This window comes from Seriola aureovittata, chromosome 11, assembly GCF_021018895.1.
Source record: "Seriola aureovittata isolate HTS-2021-v1 ecotype China chromosome 11, ASM2101889v1, whole genome shotgun sequence".
Taxonomy (NCBI): Eukaryota; Metazoa; Chordata; class Actinopteri; order Carangiformes; family Carangidae; genus Seriola; species Seriola aureovittata.
Genome location: NC_079374.1, coordinates 24,034,488 through 24,052,909, shown reverse-complemented (window position 1 = coordinate 24,052,909; position 18,422 = coordinate 24,034,488). Strand labels below are relative to the sequence as shown.

The window sequence follows — 18,422 nt, the reverse complement described above, 5'->3', positions numbered from 1 at the left end:
AAGTCCACTGCGAACCACTTCAGACTAATGTGAAGCAAAAACTGTGAATTAGCTGCAGCGCAAGACAAACGCCACCTCCTCTGAACTCTCTCTCTCTCTCTCTCTCTCTCTCTCTCTCTCTGCTCTCGCACTTTCTAATTAGGATGTTTCTATTTCTTTGTTTGCTCGCTGGTTCAAGCCGGTGGCACCATGTCATTTGTGTTGGTGTAGCAGCGCTTTCTCAGACGTGTTTTTACCTTGATGGTTCGATCGTCTCGCAGTAGTAGAAGACCTGCAGCACCACTCAACACGAGCACTCTCAGATCTCTTTGTGCTCTGCGTCCGCCACTGAACCTTTTCTTTTCAGGCCGTTTCTCGCTCATTCATCTCTGTCCTCCTCTGGATTCTCGCTGCGCTTTATAGCCCCTTGCAACATACTGAAACGTTTAGGCCAGAGCAAAGACAGAAAAGGGGGTTGGGGGTTGGGGGTGGGGGGGGGGTGGGGTGGGGTGGGGTGGGGATTACTTTGTGTCGCCTCGGTCCGGCCACGAACTGATGTGAACGCTCACGATGTGAGATGGAGCACAGAAATAATGTTGAGGTGGATTTGGATTTTCTGGGGAAGAAAAGAACATTGGCGAAGACTGTGTCATCTGATTCGTTCGTGCCTGTCTGTGTTCATGCTTGTATATGTTTGGGTTGTCGTTCAGTCCCTCCAAGAAATTCGCACAATTTTACACAGTTGCAATATTGTGAGATCTTGCATTCTTTTTAAATCAGAACAAGAAATACTTGGCTGTTTTCACCAGCCACTGCAATCCAATTCCAAAACAATGTTTAAATCAAGCATCAGCATCAGTAAACGTCTTCATAACTACAGTGGGTCTGGTTTTGCTTCTCCCAAACATAGGAAGCACTAGAGTGAGACTACAGAACTACAGCCACCCCAACAGTTAAAACAGCCTCCCTCCCTATTGCCCTGCCGAGACATTAGGGACTTTTAAGCAGCGATGGTTGATGGGACGGCTACAGCGTGACGTGATGACGTAGATTCTATCTCAACACTTCCTACCTTTGCCATCACCTCATGCTGTGGCCGTACCTATTATGTACTGTATATATATATCACCACTTGATCTGTTGCAGGCGCAACCTTTAACTTCACAGGGATCACCTCAGTGGGTTCATGTTTCTCACATCATACGAGATGTATTTACTCTAGTAAGCTGTTATTTACTTTGATTTATTTCACTAGTAATGTGATCACAAATGTAGTTTCCTCATCAAGAGGAAGCAGAACCTGGAATGAGCAGTATAAGCCTGGCTGGATTACTCTGGCACTAAAGATTTCCCCTCAGGCAGGGCTTTCCTGTGAGGCTGTGAGCATTATGAACTGATAATTTACCAAACTTGACAAAACTGAAGAATTTCTGATGTGAAACCGAAAAGTAATATTTACATTGTGGGATGTATTTGCAAATTTTATCACATTCTTTAAAAAAAAAAAAGCTGCTACAAATTGACAGAAATAACATATCTAAGAGACTTACGTTAACGAACTTAACGACACACAATATTGTGCAGTGACATAGTCAGCTGTTAGCAGAGCACAGCAGGCTGAAACTCATCCAGGGATAGCGAGCTGCACTCTTGACACTGGTGGTTAGCCAGCCGGTCTGATCTAATGGATGATGATGGATAACAACCCCCCCCCCTCCTGCATGTGTACATGTGACCCAAGCACCTCAGGGGAGCGAACAAGTCCACATGCCCTTTGACCCCCCCACTCCTTGAGCTGGTCTGAGGGGGGGGGGCAGGACGAGCCAGGCATAGTGGAGCCAAACACAGTCAATCACCTTCAGCCACACTTCCTCTGCGAGGGCCTCTCTGCTTCGCTTTGTGAGGGCGCTGCGTGAAACCATCCTCACATGGTACAAGCACAGCATCGTGTCCCAAGGTGCACCACATACTTTGTATCGTGTGTGTGTGTGTGTGTGTGTGTGTGTGTGTGTGTGTGTGTGTGTGTGTGTTAATCCAGCTTCAGATCACTATATTACATCTCAGCATTGGAGCAAGTTGGCTCATACATGAGTTTACCTTCAGGCTCATTGCAGCCATGTTGAGCACTGCTTCGTTGCATATTTCCCGCTCGCTGAGGAACATGGCAGCATAACTTCTGCATCTCCTAAATAAAACAACCGTTCACTAATTCCTTTAGCAATCTGCCAAATTTTCAACTATTCAGATTAAACAACGTGAGCAGGACCGAGCTTGTGTTTGTGACTTGCATCAGAGAGCAGTTCGGTGCTTACACAGTTGCGCTTTATAAACAGCCACAATCAATGGAACTACTGGTGACATTACGGATTCTAAATGAATCTTTATAAGACTGTATATTTATCATGACCATTTTGTCGACTATTTAATTCTTTTTTTGTGCTACTATGAGGAGTGGACTCCTGCCAAACTAAGTTTCATTGTGTCCTGACATGCAATGGCAATTAATTATCTACCTATCTAGAACTAGAAGTGAACAAAGTTACTGATGCTGAGGTGCTGCTGTTGGACAGACAGCATGACTTGTCTCGTCTTTCTCACTGTATGGACGTATTTAAAGGTGTATTTGTAGTTATGAAACATTGTGTAGGACAATGATAAAGCTCTGGTGTTTGTCTTTGTTTCACAGGGCTCAACAAAATCCTCAAAGAGCATGGACTCACGACGCAGACCATCGAGGTAGGAGCTCTCTTCTCTTCTCTTCTCTTCTCTTCTCTTCTCTTCTCTTCTCTTCTCTCCTCTTCTCTTCTCTTCTCTTCTCTTCTGTCCTCTTCTCTTCTCTTCTCTTCTCTCCTCTTCTCTCCTCTTCTCTTCTCTTCTCTTCTCTTCTCTTCTCTTCCATAAAAGGCTTCATTGGGCCTGAATTTGTTGAATTATTTTAAGAGCTAATCTCTGTTTTCTCCAAAAGTTCAGAAAGATAATGAAGGAGGCGAAACAAATATTAAGCAAACTTTCTCCATCCTCTGTCACATTGAGCGCCTGAGATATGAGGCATTTGGACTGAACAGTTTAGATGTAATGTGATATTTGCTTTTTTTTTTTTTTTTATCAGCGGCATTAGTAAAGCAACATGCCCTGCCATTGAACTGGAACTCACACTGCTTTGTTGGACAAAAAGATATTTGGTGTCAGCCCCTCTCACCTCCGTCCTCAGGGAGTCACAGATGTTGTCGGTTTTGTAATTAATGTGCAAAACTTGACCCCACAACAGTTCATGTTGACGTGCTGTGTTAAAGCTTGAGTGACAGTTTGATTTGCTCACAGTAAACCGGATTATAGAAACAGTTCAGCATCTGAATATACAGAGAAGGTGTGAGTTGATTTACTGAATGGATTACAGTCCGTTTCTGTCCATATAAACTGCCATATGACAGTTGTCTCTTATGTAATAGTCTGGCTGAATGAAGGTGTCCAGTCAGTAGTGGGTCCAGTATATCCCTAAACATACACTGTGTATTTGCATGGAGTTGGTGAGCAGTGCGATGCTACACTACTGATGCACTGTAGATAACAATCTGCCACAACTAAGTTTAACCACATGAACACACCACAATGGGATGAACAGAAGATACTAGAAAATAACTTCAGAGGCGTCAGATAGTCTGATAGCATCAGACAGCAAATATCATGGCATAATACTGCATATTACTATTGATTGATGCTGATGTTGATGCTTTAAAACAGTCATTTTATTATTTTTTGGCCCTTTAGGGGGCAGCATAACAAGCTGTGAACATCACATTGAGCTGGAAAAGCAATTTTAGTTAAAAGGGGCTCAGAGAGTTCTGCAGGCTCTCAGAGTCGGGTGCTAATCCTCTGTGGGTTTGTCACTAGGAGCAATCGCTTTCACATTATACAAAGTTATGTGATCGATTGTTAATATAAAGGAGCTATTTGTAAGTTTTGCCGTTGCTTCATTGCGAATGTTAGCATTAACAGCTGTTTATTTCTCAGTCTAAAAGAAATCATCAAACTTCATTCCTTTACTCACCAACAGCTGTCTCCAGAGGTGGAAAGCAACGGTAATGTTAACTCTTATGTCTATAAAGTCTTTCCTAGAGACACTGTACCTTGAAGACGTAGTACTGTTCAGAGGACGTAGTATAACCTCTTGTATTATAAAGGCAATGATGGCTGAAGTTCTTGTCAAGCGACAATCACCGCCACCTGCTCCCGGCAAGAAACCACATTTGGCAGCAGAGCAAACTTACAAATAGCCCCTTTAATATGAAAATATAAGTATATATAACCAAGTCCAAACTAACAAAACACATGAGGTATTTGTGCAGGAACAATCATAAAATCATCCTTTTCCTTGATAAATTGTACAAATAAAAAATTATCAACTCAATCCAAGTACTGAGTTTAATCTAGTTCATGAAAAAATGGTACATATTCACCACCAATCAGGACGTATGACAGGTCTGATCACAAGCTTGGATCAAGTATCGCTCTCAGTATTTTAAATAGTAGAGACAGGAGAGTCCTGGTTGTTCATTTTTATTAATAAAAATATTTGGCAAGATTTTTTACAGCCCAGCGTCTCAGGTTTCCTGATAAAACATTCCCGCTTCACAGTTGGTGTTTGTCCAAATCACAAATGAGATCACTGCAGCGCTGAAATTGAGCGTGTTGAGATAATGCGTCATTCGTCAATTGCGATATGCAGAAAAAAGAGCAATCGCTTCATCTCTTCAGCTGATGAGAAGCAGGTTGGAGCCCAGCCGGTCAGCGCATGCTGGTGGATCTGGAACAGAACCAAAACCACGGGTCTATATTGGCCCTGACTGCACCCAGAGGCAAAAGACATACATATGCAGAGACAGGCAGGGAGATGGAGAGAGAAGAAGAAAGAGAGAGAAACAGATGAGAAAAAGAAATATTAAGACATACTAATAAAGATAGAAAAAAAAAGAGAGATCCAGGTAAAAGAAATAATAAAAACAGAAGATGTTTTTGCCAATTACAAACATTAAAAACACATAATTTAAAAGTCAGATATTTATCTCGGCACATGAAAGAGAACATGTGTGACATATCAGTTTCTCCTTTATCTCTAGTGATGAATCATTTCCAGTAAGCAGGTTTAGAGTGGGTCCAGATGTACAGTACAGAGCAGGTTACAGTATTTGCATGGTAAGGCTGCAGCGATCCTCTCTCCCAGACATATGAGCAATTTCCTCAGGGGCCACTCACTGCTGACAAATGTGGGAAATATGCTGCAGTCTGAGCGCTAAGGGGCTAGACACCCTTTCCCTTAACCTCTTCATCTCACCCTCCATGTTTAGTTATTTCACTCAGTCCGCCTCCTCACTGTCTCTGTGGACCTTTTGAAATGAAGCCTGACGGAGACAAGATCCACGGAGGCACTTAAAGAAATGAGAACTACGCTGTGAAAGAAAGCTGTCGAAATCAAAGCAGCAGTTAAATGCTGTGGGAAATGTGCTTATTAAATTTCCTACTGAGAGTTAGATGAGAAGATAAATACCACTCTGATGTCTGTCCAGTCAATATACAGTGATAGCCAGCAGCTGCTTAGCTTAGCTTATCATAAAGACTGGTAACAGGGGGAAACAGTTTGCCTGGTAAAAAAAAACAAAAAAAAAACAGAACCCATCAGTGATTAACACGTTACATCTCGTTTGTTTGATCCGCACAAAAAAAAAAATGTAAAAGCGACAAGGTGTAGTTTCTGCTAAGCTAACAGGCTGCTGCCTTTAGCCTTATAGTTACAGGATAGATATGAGAGTGGTGCTGGTCTTCTCATCTGACTTGAGGCAAGAGAGTGAATGACTCTTTCCCACAGCGTCAAACTATTCCTTTGAACACGCCATGACAAGCCGCTTTTTCTCCAAAGCAATATTGTTGAGGCAAATTAAGAAGATAAGGAGATAAGAATTAGATTTTTTTTTTTTTTTGACTTTGATTGCAATCATTTGGCTGCGCTGGACTGGATGATGCTGCTTTGACTGTTTGGAGATATTTGTTAGACGCTTTTTTTTTTTCCCCTAAGCGTCTTTGATCTCCTTCAGTGCTCTCATTTCTGACCTGATTTGACACCAGACAAACCAGACTTGTAGAATAACATCTCTGCCAATAAACCTTCAATGACCATCATGTTTTTGTTTGGTCTGTGGGCTGCACACATGCTGCACTTCCTTCTTGGTGCAATGCATTATTTTCATAATCTGGCATAATTATCTGCGCAGTCGTTTTCTCCTCACGCTGTTTTCCCCACACAACATGTGTTGAATGGAAGGGGGGGGGGGGGCTGACATTTTTTGGGGTTAGATATTAAAAGTCATTGTGATGTCATTGTGGATGTGGTATTTTTGTGGTTTGATGCCTTTTCCTTCTAAGGATATTTGTTCCATGTTGGAGAAAGAGTGTAGTGTGTTGAACTGAATCTGAAATGTAATTTGCTGCATTAGGGACATTCAGCCTCATATTTTTATGTTTTGGCTCAAAATGTGGAGGGATAGGAGTTAAAAGTACAGACTAACCTGAAAATTCAGTCCTAATATGATGTGTCATGTGGCATCTGTGTGAAAGAAATGAGTGTTTCCATCTTAAATCACGAGAATGAATCATGCGGCAGTGACGTCATCTGTATAAAACATTTCCACCAGAGGATTTCTGTAAAATAATATTTACTTGGGATGATTTAAAATGTACGGTATCTACTGTATGCTGAAAAAAACATCAGGAAAAATGTTAATAAAGTACAATTTTGTGCCTGAAGTGGAGAAGAGAAGAGCATCCATCACTTTTAACTAAGTCATGGTGAAGTAGAAATGTTGGCCTATGTTAAGGTGTAAGGTACGGTCAGGGGTAGAAACTCTTCTCCCTGTAGATGAAGTAGAAACTTAAAGATTAAATAAAAACTGCTATCCAGAGAAATCTGAACTTGCCATCTTTAGGCCTCTTATCATTGGTATGCTATGCTGCAGCAGCTGGCCTGATAAACACAAGCATGTGTGTATAAATCTCTTGTGCTGCATTACTTTAGGTATGAAATTCCTCCAAACAGCTGTCTTCTGTGGTCCAGCAGTTGTTCTTGTGCACAGTGGAGCCGCCGATATGCAAAACTGCCCCGTGCAATTTGAATTTTGAAAATAGCCCACAGTAAAGAGTAAATGCTTCTGTGTTTCTCCGACAGGAGTGCGAGTCTGCTGCAGGCCCTGGACGAGAGCTACGAGCTGGACCTGATCTACATCACAGAGAGGATCATCTCCGTCTCTTTCCCCGGCAGCGTGGACGAGCAGAGCTACGCCGCCAACCTGCGGGAGGTCGCCTCCATGCTGCGCTCCAAACACGGTCACAACTACCTGGTACGGTTTCCTGTATACATCCGGATGATCCTGGAGGGAATATAGCAATTAACTTTCAGATGGAATGAAGCAGATAGCGTGAGGTCAGACACTGGAGCTGTGCAGAGCAGCTGATCATCAGCTGGTTTTCCTCTCTTCCAACCGTATACACATTCACTCAGCAGAGAGGTTATGTAACATCTGGATCTGCATACATCTGTATACATCTGACACTTTTGTTTTTTACTGTCTCCTGGTCACTGGCCATTTGCAGAGTGAAACCTCACCACATAAAGTCCCAGTGTTCACCCAGCCATCGGTCATGCTTTAGATTTCTCCGCATTTATTCACAAAGAAATCCAGAGTTTCTCTAGTAAGAGTGATTCTTCTGAAAACCAAGGACACAACAGTGAAGCAAAAGTGAAAAGGCTGGATTAGTCAGTGCGTTTCTCTGTTTTAATTACTGTTTTAATAAAACTAACTCTACCCTGCAATACAAGAACAATGCTGGCTCTTTATCTCCATGTGTTCTACATGAATAATCATTTGCATCATTACATGGCACTGAATTAACATAATGTCATGTATGGTGCCATCAAAGGCATATTTAAGACTCCTCTGAGGGTTTCTCATTTAGCTCCAAACATTAAAAAGATGCAGATGGAGTTTTCAAGTTATCATACGGAAATAATTTTAGTTAGCTGATCCATATTTATGTTTCATATGTTTCCTCCCATCTGTTTCCTCTTCCTCTAGCTCTTCAACCTCAGTGAGAAGCGTTATGACATCAGCCAACTTAACCCGAAGGTAAACCTGGCAGCCTCCCTCCTCCCCCATTCTCTTCTCCTATGTATTGTATGACCACCAATCTGAACAGCGTCTCTCTCTCCTCCTTCCTCAAGGTGTTGGACTTTGGCTGGCCTGACCACCATGCTCCAGCCCTGGACAAAATCTGCAGCATCTGCAAGGCCATGGACACTTGGCTGAGTGCGGACAGCCACAACGTGGTGGTCATACACAACAAGGTGAGACTGAGAGATGAGAAGACGCTGTGAGAATGGAACAAAGTCCAGACAGTAGAGGGTGCTCTCAGGCTCTTCTCGGGACCCCCACTTCCCCCCTGAGGCTGCAGCTGTTTTCTGTGTTAGTGTCTGTGATGACGTCCTCCCCTCAGCCCAGCGCTGACATTCAGGGTGGAGTGTTTGTGTGTGAGAGTGTGTCTCTTTGTGTGCTGGTTTGGGTTGGGTTGTGCGAGATGAGAGTTGGAAAAACACAAATAAGGGAGGTTAGACACACCACTCATCATGGCTACTTGGGTTTATTTACCCTTTTACCCTTAACAATGCCATAAAAACTGAATTGACCAACATGTTGCTGTTGTTGCCATGAACTTACTTGCATCACATTACAGTCTTGTGGCGAGCCGCACTCGTCGAGCTGCTGCATGCGCTGACACAAACCTTAAAAAGTATATCCGAATACAGCTAGGTCAGTGTCTCAGATGTACTACCTAATCATTTTCACGTTAACCCCATTGTGTTCCTGATTGTGTTTTGCAACGTAAGAATTAACCACAGGATCCTGAGCCTCCTTGCCTCATTCCAAGATGTTCCCACAGGGAGATTACATACAAACAAGTCGGCTGCTATAACAACTGGTGTTTTTTTTCTTTTTTCTTTCTGAGAGTTGAGTAATGCTGGTGTGATGAGAGCGTGGGCTCAGACGTTGTGGTGGTCACTAAGGAAGCAGGCCGTGTTGGTTTTCCACATATCAACAACATCATTTCCACTGGGCACCATGTTGTTTTTTTTTTTTTAAGTGGCCACAATGTTTTGTAATGCGCAACACTCAGTGATCCTTCTTTTAAAGATAAATAGATGGGATAAATGAATGGAATTCATGACTGGTTTGTTGCCATGGTAACACGTGCTTGAGCTTAGTGAACTTCCTATTTACTGCCCAGTAAGTCATTTTTTGACCATATAAATAACAACTGTAGTCACATGTAGAATATAATTGGATTTTTTTTTATGATTGAAACTGATATTATTAATGTAAGAAAATCTCTAAAGAAGTGCTCCACCACTGTTACACATAAAGCTCTATTGGGGTGTACTTTTCAGCCTGTAAAAACAGTATTAAAATGTCCTCTGTGGCTGTTAAGGTAGTCTCTAAAGTCTGAAAATATGACCCAGATGATGTCATCAGGGTATCCCCTCATGGGCTCTGAGACCTTAAACGTATAACAGAAAGGCTTTGTTAAAATGGTGTGAATGAAGTTTGAAAGGTGTGGGCATTTATTGGGCAGGAGGTGTTTAACAAAAAGATGCAATTGGGTTGCATTATGGGAAATTTAGGATCCAGTGTTTTTGGAGTTTGACCCATACAAAGTGAACTAAGTGTCAAGATATTTGGCCTCTGTTGCACCGATTTGGACCGATCTTGTTTGAATCTGTCTCCTGTGAGTCCTCCTACTCATTTAACAGCATCTGATGTAGTTCGTTTGTTGTGTTATGTCAGTGTATTATAAGATCTGTTTGGATTTTTGATGATGAGTCTACCCTTTGGTTCACATTTGGATGATGAATTGTGCACTTAAAAACAACAGCAGAATAAAACTACCCCAGTGTGCTACTCCACAATAAACACATTAAAGGAGCTATTTGTAAGTTTTGCTATTGCTATATAGCCAACTAACCAATGTTAACTTGTCTTTTCAGGGCAACCGGGGCAGAACTGGAGTGGTGGTGGCAGCCTACATGCATTACAGCAACATATCTGCTAGGTAGGTCTATAATCCCAACTATTATACTCCAATCCAGCAACCCAGCAGAGGACTGACCTGCTGTGCCGTTTGAGAGAGGGAAGAAAGGCAGGCAGAAGGGGAGCGAGAGGGAGCAAGTCTGTCATTTTTTGGAAACAAAATAGAAGTGGAAAACGAGAGAGGGCGGACAGACTACATGAGGAGCTGACATAAGAGGAAAAACTAGATAAGCCAGCATTGTTCATCACAAGACCAAAGCCCACATCTGAACAACGGACAGATGTGATGAACAGGAGGAGGAGGGGTGGAACATGGGACTGGGGAACAACACTTTTATTTGGAGAAATCCAAAGACAAGTATTTGATGTAATAATTACGAGCAGAAAGCAAAGAGTTAGCTCTAATGGTCACTGCATCATAAGACCCAAATTCTAAGTGTCCTCTTTTTCTTTATTTTTATTAGATTTGTTTGTAGATGTGCCAAAATAGAACGACATTCTGTTGCATAAACTGTGGAGATGTAAAGCGCTGAACAATCAGGGAGCGCATGACTCACTGTTTTTTTTTTAACAGAGCAGTGATTGGCTATGAAAAAATTTAACACACCTGTAAAAATATTAGATTTGTCTATGATGCCATTATCACACAAGTCAATTTAAAGCATTTGTGAAGTTGCCTTAGAAACGTAAGAGCCGGCAAAATGCCTGAAACCAAATATATTCCAGATTTTGCATAAAATCTTTCATTATGGAAAAAAAAAAAAACGTTTTACTGTGTGCACGGAGGTAATGCAGAATTAGCTGTCAGACATAACCTCCAAAAACTTCTGTCTGGAAGATCTTTGCATACATGCTGGACACACATGGCTACCATACTGCATGACATTTTATTAGACATTAATCTACATTGAAATTTACAGTGCATTTATGCATCATCTATTTTTTCCCTTATTTCTTCTTGTATATTGTGCATCTTGTTGTCAAATTAATTCTATGGCTGTTTTGTGTCGACAGCTGTGTGCAATGTGATGTCTGACATTAGACATTGGGTTTTGCATGAAACATGTGGGTGCATCAAAAAACATTTTCCACAAGTCACAGTGTGCAGACTTTTCAGATGTCTAACACGGCGTGACCACCAGTTTGTTTTCCCCATGCTAGATAACTATAGTAATGCTTCACACATGCACAACATTATACATTTGAATTAATAATTATATACATTGCAGGCACTAGAATGCAAATAAAAGTGTTTTAAATGCATATTAACCACCAACCTTACCAAACCTTTGTGCTGGAATACAGTGCAGACCAGGCTCTGGACAGGTTTGCCATGAAGCGCTTCTATGAAGACAAAGTGCTTCCTGTGGGCCAGCCATCACAGAAAAGGTCAGTCTTATCTCACTTCTTGTTTATAGTCCGAGTTTGACCCCAAAGTGAACTCACCTTCTCTTACAATTAAAGCTGCATTAATCAATTTTTGGCCACTTGAGGAGAGTGGAACAAGCTGCAAACACTACAGTGGAATATAATCACCTTGTAAAGTTGTTATGACAAACATTTGCCTCTTTAGAAAACCAATAGACACTGACCAACGGAAGAATTCATTTGGGCTTGTGTTTCTTGCCAGCAGGTTCAATGCAATCATATTTATTTTATGCAATTACATTTATTCTAATTTATCTTGTACTTTATGCCCTGTACTTGATATTTTACTTTTTACTGTGTCATACAGTTATGTTGAAATGCGCCAATAAATAAAATGTATTATTTTTATTATTAGATGAAAACAGCTGTCTGCTGTAGCTGGAATCAGTGTTAATAGGAGGCAGAAAAACCAAAACAATGATTCAAAAAAGGCTACAAGGTTCTGAGGAGCTGCCTGGGAGAGAAGGGTTGGATGGGTTGTTACTAATAGCAACCTCTTTTACATAATACATAATTATTTGATTCATTGGTAATATAAAAGATATTGGTTAGTGCAGCTTTAAAGTATTTAGTTTGGGCTAAAAAGTCTCGATCTTTGGCCTGAAAGTTGTCTTACTTCCCCACAGCATGACAAGCTGAAAACACTCATTGTTGTAACCAGAGGTCAAAGCCAAAGAATGCGTTTCCTTGTTGTCATGAACACAGGATTATACCTTCATCTCTTTGTTGTAAAACATTAGAAATCATGATATAATTTGACAGAAGGCTACCTATCAGCATGTTCATGTCTCCCATTTACCTCCCTCTGCCTCGCTCAGGTATGTGGAGTACTTCAGCGGCTTGCTCTCCGGACACATCAAGATCAACAACAAACCCTTGTTCCTCCATCACGTCATCATGCATGGCATCCCCAACTTCGAGTCTAAAGGAGGTGAGGGTCGTGCACAGATACTCGCTCGCGCAAAAGCATTTTCATACACCTTATTTATTTTTGTGCAATTTTTTTTTTTTTTTTATTGTGTTCCAGGTTGTCGTCCCTTTCTCAAAATCTACCAGGCCATGCAGCCTGTCTACACATCTGGGATCTAGTAAGTCTTAAAACATGCTCACACTCAAATGCTTTTACAAGATTCCAGGGATAGCAAGCTCGTAATGGCTCAATAATAAAAAATTTTTTAAAAAAAGCCAGATTTTCCTTTATAGCCTCTCCCCTAACTCCCCTGCCCCCTAACATACACACACATCGTCCCTCTTGCCAGTTTACACTCACATTATTGTATTAATCTAGCCTCCCCAGCTGCAGGCTCTTGTTTCCCCACTTTAGAGCCCGCAATCACTTCTAGTGTTATTTGTGACTTGAGAGCCAATGAAACAGAGAGACAGGCATCCGTGTGGACGCCTGAAGGCTTTTTTTGCCAGAGGACCCCGCTGGTTCCCAGGGCCAGACAGGAAACAATGGATTCTATGGCTTTCTGTTGTTGTTTTGAGAAGAGGGGAGGTTTAGGGGAGAGGAGGGGAGGGGAGAGCTGCACTGTCCTCAGATGGGTGAGGCATACAGGCTACATTCACACGGCATTTTAATGTATTACAGTTTAAATACCACACAGACAGTGATTATTATATCTGGGCAAATAGTAAAAAATAGCTGCTAGGTCAGAAAAACACGCATGTTCAGGTCTGATCATGCAGTTTCCATTAATATATTAATCAAAAAACCAATTAGCAGGTATAATTTTTTTAACTGATAACATAGCTGAGGCAGCGTTAGCATGGAAGATGAGACTCAACAATGGCAAGAAGACAATATGGAAAACTTGATTGGTGCTGGAAGTGAATGAAAAGCACAGCAGCCTGTTGCAGCTGTTTTTTGTCATTCTTTGGCTCATTTTCGCTGCAGAGCATTTATGAAGTGTTTTAAAGTTGCTACTGTAAATAGTAAAGCTTGTTAGTGTCAGATTGTCTACTACATCCATTCTTACAATTGTGTCAGCACCATAAACACTTTTACAGCATACACAACAATAAGCGTGAAACAATCAGAGCGCATACACTTCCAGACTGTCAACCCCTTAAAGCCCCAAATCACATTTCTCCCCACTTTCTCTCACATGCTCCCTATTAGCACTCTCCACCCTTTGATCCCACTCCACCAGTCAGACAATCATGTAGACACTAATACCCGAAATTAGCCCCGGACTGCAGCGCCGTTATGCTCTGTGATGGCCACTGCTAAAGCAAATAAGGGATTGTCAGCGGACGATGTAGATCATTTGCACATAGTTATACCCAGACGTGTAACATCGGTGACGCTCTGTCGGGTTGTACTGTATTAATACTGTAATAATAATGAGGGCAGACTTATAACCTAACATGTTGTGGCTTTTCTCTTTCACAGTAACGTTCAGGGCGACAGTCAGACGAGCATCTGTATCACCATCGAGCCTGGTCTCCTCCTGAAAGGGGACATCCTGGTGAGAACAGCACATATAAGCAACAGCCAATGATATGATAATGATAAAGACAGTAAAAAGAGCAAAGTACTTTGGTTTAATGTCTCAGCTGTTTGAATCTCATTCAGTGCGTTTAAACTAGGAAACATGGAAACACTGCTTCAAGATTTTTTTCTCGTGTGAAGCCAATAACAAGGAAAGTTTATTGTCCTATATTTTCCAGTGTATGACCTCTGCTAGAAAGCAATGAACACAAATGGAAGCTAAACAATGAATACCAACAAGAGCATCTGCACAAATGTAAAGGATGGACTGATTTTTTTTATATTGTTTATTAGCACTGAGGGAATCCTGTTGGCTTTTCCAGCCTGACGTCGGGTGTATGCACTGTATACATGTGCTGCAGCAGTTTATGGTATCCATTCACAGAAAAAAAATAGGGCCATAAAAACCCGGGGGAAGACAGTTGGCCATGGTCCTATACCTCGGTTTATAGACCCTCATTAGCACACAATATGTTTCCTGGAAACTATGATGTCAAAGAGGCAGCATACTTCCTTTCCAACAGTGTTTTGGATACACAGTGTATAACTTTAACATGACATGACATCAGTTAAAGACAAGCTGAATGTCAAATTGACAGTTTTTTTTAAATTTTTTTTATACTTTTGGAAGGGTCTTTTCTGATTTTGAGGAAATTGAAACTAAATAGAAAAAAAGATCCTGAGTAGCACCTGTTCCTCTGTGCCCTTGCCTCTGGCTTATATTTGCATGTATTTCAGACAGAGCAACCGCACAGATCAGCAAAGTTTAAAGTTATCCGTGAGATGTCCTCGGGGTTCATAATTTCAGCATGGAGAATTTCAAAGGGAGCACTTAGCGTGTGCTCCAGGCTTCCCCATTTTGGGCTCTCAGAGCGGAGCGCATATCTCATCCTTTATTTAAGACGGACTAATGGATTCTGCTGAATGCATCATCTGACTGAGCCGATGCCTGCTGATGCTTGTTATTATTCAGATAACACAGAAAATGTGAACTGTGGCCTCGTGGCCAAAAATGGGAAAGGCATTAGTCAGCGTGGAGTGTGCTCCAGCATTTCAAACTGCAATGGTGTGTGTTTGTGCAGTTGAACTGAGTTGTGCGTCGATTGTATGGCTGCCAAGAAATTACTAATTGCTGAATGGTTAGATGAAAAAAGATAATTACAGAGGAAAATCTTTATAAACATGATTTAAATTTTTTTAGGTTTTGGCTCTTTCCTTCCCTCATTTTAATTCCAAGTTTGGTCTCAACTATTTTATGATGAAGCTGCAGCCAAAATGTCACATTAAACTTTATAGAGCTCAGAACAGAAGCAGAAAAGAATACAGCTAAAGATTAATGGAATAGTTGGGAATGGTTTGCTCCCTGAGAGTTGATTGTCACTTCTGTATCGTCAATATGAAGCTACAGCAACGGGTTCGCTTAGCTTACAATAAAGAGGAGAAACAGAGATGAACAGCTAGCCTGGCTCTGACCAAAGGTACCTCTGAAACTCACTAATTAACATGTTACATGTCATTTGTTTAATCTGTATGTAAAATCAAATGTAAAAATGACTAAAAGTTGTTCTTTTACAAGGGGTTTATGTGCAGTGACTTCCTGATGACAACTTGTTATTTTTGCACTTATCTTATGCTGACCTCTCTCCACACGCCTTTCCCATAAGGCATGTGGAGCAATATGAGAGCAAAACATATAAGATTGAGAATGAAAGGAAGACAAAGTAAAATATCCTGCGGTTTAGCACAGTTTAAGCTAAACTGTGCTAAACCGCAGGATAAGATAAGCTAAGTGTCTCGTGGCTGCTGGGACACTTAGCTTATATTAAATGAACAGATATCAGTGGTTATCAACTTTATCATCTAACTCTCTGCAAGAGAGAGAACAAGCCTAACCTTTCATTCAACATTAAAGATAATCAATTCACAAACGAGCAGGAACAGGCTTTGGTTAATCGTTATCTGGTGCGTGAAAAATGAAAATGTGCTCTCAAGTCTCTAAAGGCAAGCGTGTAAGTTTAAATGAATGTTTTCCTTCTTCTATTTTTTGTTCTCAACCTTGGCTCAGCAGCTTTGTTTTCCTCATGAAACAGACCCCTCAGTGGGAGGTTTACCATGTCCCAGGGAGCTGTGCTAAGCCACAGGATATTTTACTTTGCCTTCCTTTCATCCTCAATCTTATATGTTTTGCTCTCATTTGGCACCACAAGTAGAAAATAGGTTTTTTTGAAAGCAGTCAGAGCCATTTAGTAGTTTTTACATTTAGTTTGTACCTTACTCTAAGTAGCAGATGGATAAATTACACATGTGGTGCTTTATTATGTTTAAAAATTAAACATTAAAGCTGAAAATGTAAATCTTAACAGTAGGATGTTTTTCAGTTTGCCCCTTTTTTTTTTTTTTTTTTTTTTTTTAATTCTTTACAGTCACGGTTTGTGAGCTGCAAGTTGTCCTGGTTATGGTAAATATTCCTCCAGCACCTGTAAATGTGAGGTCCTTGTAAAAGCCTCACAGGTCCAGGAAGCAGTGGGAGGGAGAGAGAGAAGATTTTCCCGTGTGTGGTTTCAGTCTTGCTCTTAAAGCCGTTGCGTTTGGGGAAACAGTTTGGATAATAACGTGTGTGAAGAGGCCATACATTTCATGGGATATATATATAAAAATGCCTTAAATGCTTTTTCTAGCTCTGAGCCAGTGCGGCCAGAGACCTAGCAGTGAATCAAGTTGACATGTCTCTGGCTCGTGTTTCGCAAGGATCATTCCATATTGTTGCTCACTTGATATTCGGAGTGTATCAACCCTGAAGCTGTATTGAGCTCAGCTGAAGGAGTGATTTGACTCTGCAGGTTAATTTGCTGAAAACGTTTTTTTTACTCATCAGGACTGACACATTATATAAATAAGCCACATCCTGAAATGATTATTATTGTGATACCTGTGGAGCTTTAAAGGCATCCGTCCAACTACAATCCAACCCAGTCTCACTGACCTGTTGAGTTCTGTTGGCACTGCTTGATACGGTATTGTTTGAATTTCTTCTGATCACTTTCTCCCTCCAGCTCAAGTGCTACCACAAGCGTTACCGCAGCCCGTGCCGAGACGTGATCTTCAGGGTGCAGTTTCACACCTGTGCTGTTCACGACCTGGGGATCGTCTTTGGGAAAGATGAGCTCGATGAGACGTTCAAAGGTGACGGATCCGGTGAATGTTGTAGCTAATTAATAAAATCTGAATGTCTGGTAATATTACTCCCCTGTAAATATTCTATTCACGAGATATATTCCACTACAAACTGTTTTTTTTTACTTTAATAACCCAGACAACTTTTTATTTCTTCACTGCAGACGACAGGTTTCCCGAATATGGAAAAGTGGAGTTTATTTTCTCCTTTGGGCCAGAGAAAATCCATGGTAAGAATCAATGTGTCTGGTTTTATGGGAGCTCTGGAGCATTTTCCACACATTATATTTTACTGTCATACATAGTTTAGGGCATTTTTACCTTTAATTGAAAGTATATAATAAAGAGAGATAAAGTTAATGTTGGAGAGAAAGAAGGGGAAGACGTGCAACAAAACTTGCAGTTGGTTCACCAACACGTTGCCCTGCACCTTCCTATTTGTTTGTCACTCTTTACTAGATGAGCAAAAACACTCGACTAATTTCACTCAGAGCTTTTATTACTCAATTCAGGGGAATGAATTGTTTTGTGTTCTGTTTTGTGATTTAAAGACATTCACATTTTCTGCTCTGCCTCTTTGTACTTCTGGTCAAGGTATGGATCTCCTAGAAAACGGGCCGAGCGTCTCGGTTGACTACAACACACAGGATCCACTGATCCGCTGGGACTCCTACGAAAACTTCAATCAGAACTGTGAGGACACCACAGACGGTGAGTAGATGGTATTTTAAAACGACCCGCACGCTCCCGCAGCACTGCTGGCTGTTATTTTAGATGTAATATCTCCTTGGTGAGTCTTGCAGAGAGAGATTAATGCTGAGGATTGATTGGCTGTCAAAGGAGGAGTCTGTACAAGCTGACACAAACCCACACAGAGGCGGAGCTTCTCCCGCCATCCTCTTGTGGGTTGTAAACTTTACAAGGTGTTAATTACAACGGCTCTTTATAGTCCTCATGGCCACCAAGGTTAATATGCAATTACTTCCCCACTTCCTGTAATTCTAATTCATTTAAAGTGAACTGTCAGATTGATGTAACAACCTGCACATCACATTCATGTAGCCTATGTATATGTGACCCGTAACTCGCCTCAGTAGAAGTCCCGGATCACCGCTTCAAATTACCGTCCTCCTCCTCCTCTTCCTCATCAGCCGCCAGTGTCAGTGAGTGGACACACTGCTCATGAGCTTTTAAGTGAAAAGGTCACTTTACATGAA

At 41.3% G+C, this 18,422-nt stretch overlaps 1 protein-coding gene across 12 annotated transcripts in view; it reads left to right on the top strand.

Annotated features, from left to right (window-relative positions):
- The window catches only part of tns1b (tensin 1b), a 169,781-nt gene that overhangs the window by 114,984 nt on the left and 36,375 nt on the right, over positions 1–18,422 (top strand). For 10 of the 12 annotated variants that reach the window (XM_056389770.1, XM_056389765.1, XM_056389773.1 and 7 more), the window contains 12 exons: positions 2,666–2,715; positions 7,196–7,367; positions 8,103–8,153; positions 8,249–8,371; positions 10,067–10,131; positions 11,415–11,498; positions 12,356–12,468; positions 12,565–12,625; positions 13,933–14,008; positions 17,085–17,214; positions 17,370–17,437; positions 17,796–17,916. In XM_056389770.1, the coding sequence (XP_056245745.1) occupies positions 2,666–2,715; positions 7,196–7,367; positions 8,103–8,153; positions 8,249–8,371; positions 10,067–10,131; positions 11,415–11,498; positions 12,356–12,468; positions 12,565–12,625; positions 13,933–14,008; positions 17,085–17,214; positions 17,370–17,437; positions 17,796–17,916 (1,114 nt within the window). The remainder of the gene's footprint in view (positions 1–2,665; positions 2,716–7,195; positions 7,368–8,102; positions 8,154–8,248; positions 8,372–10,066; positions 10,132–11,414; positions 11,499–12,355; positions 12,469–12,564; positions 12,626–13,932; positions 14,009–17,084; positions 17,215–17,369; positions 17,438–17,795; positions 17,917–18,422) is intronic. The other 2 variants (XM_056389766.1, XM_056389777.1) reach the window with 1 other exon arrangement.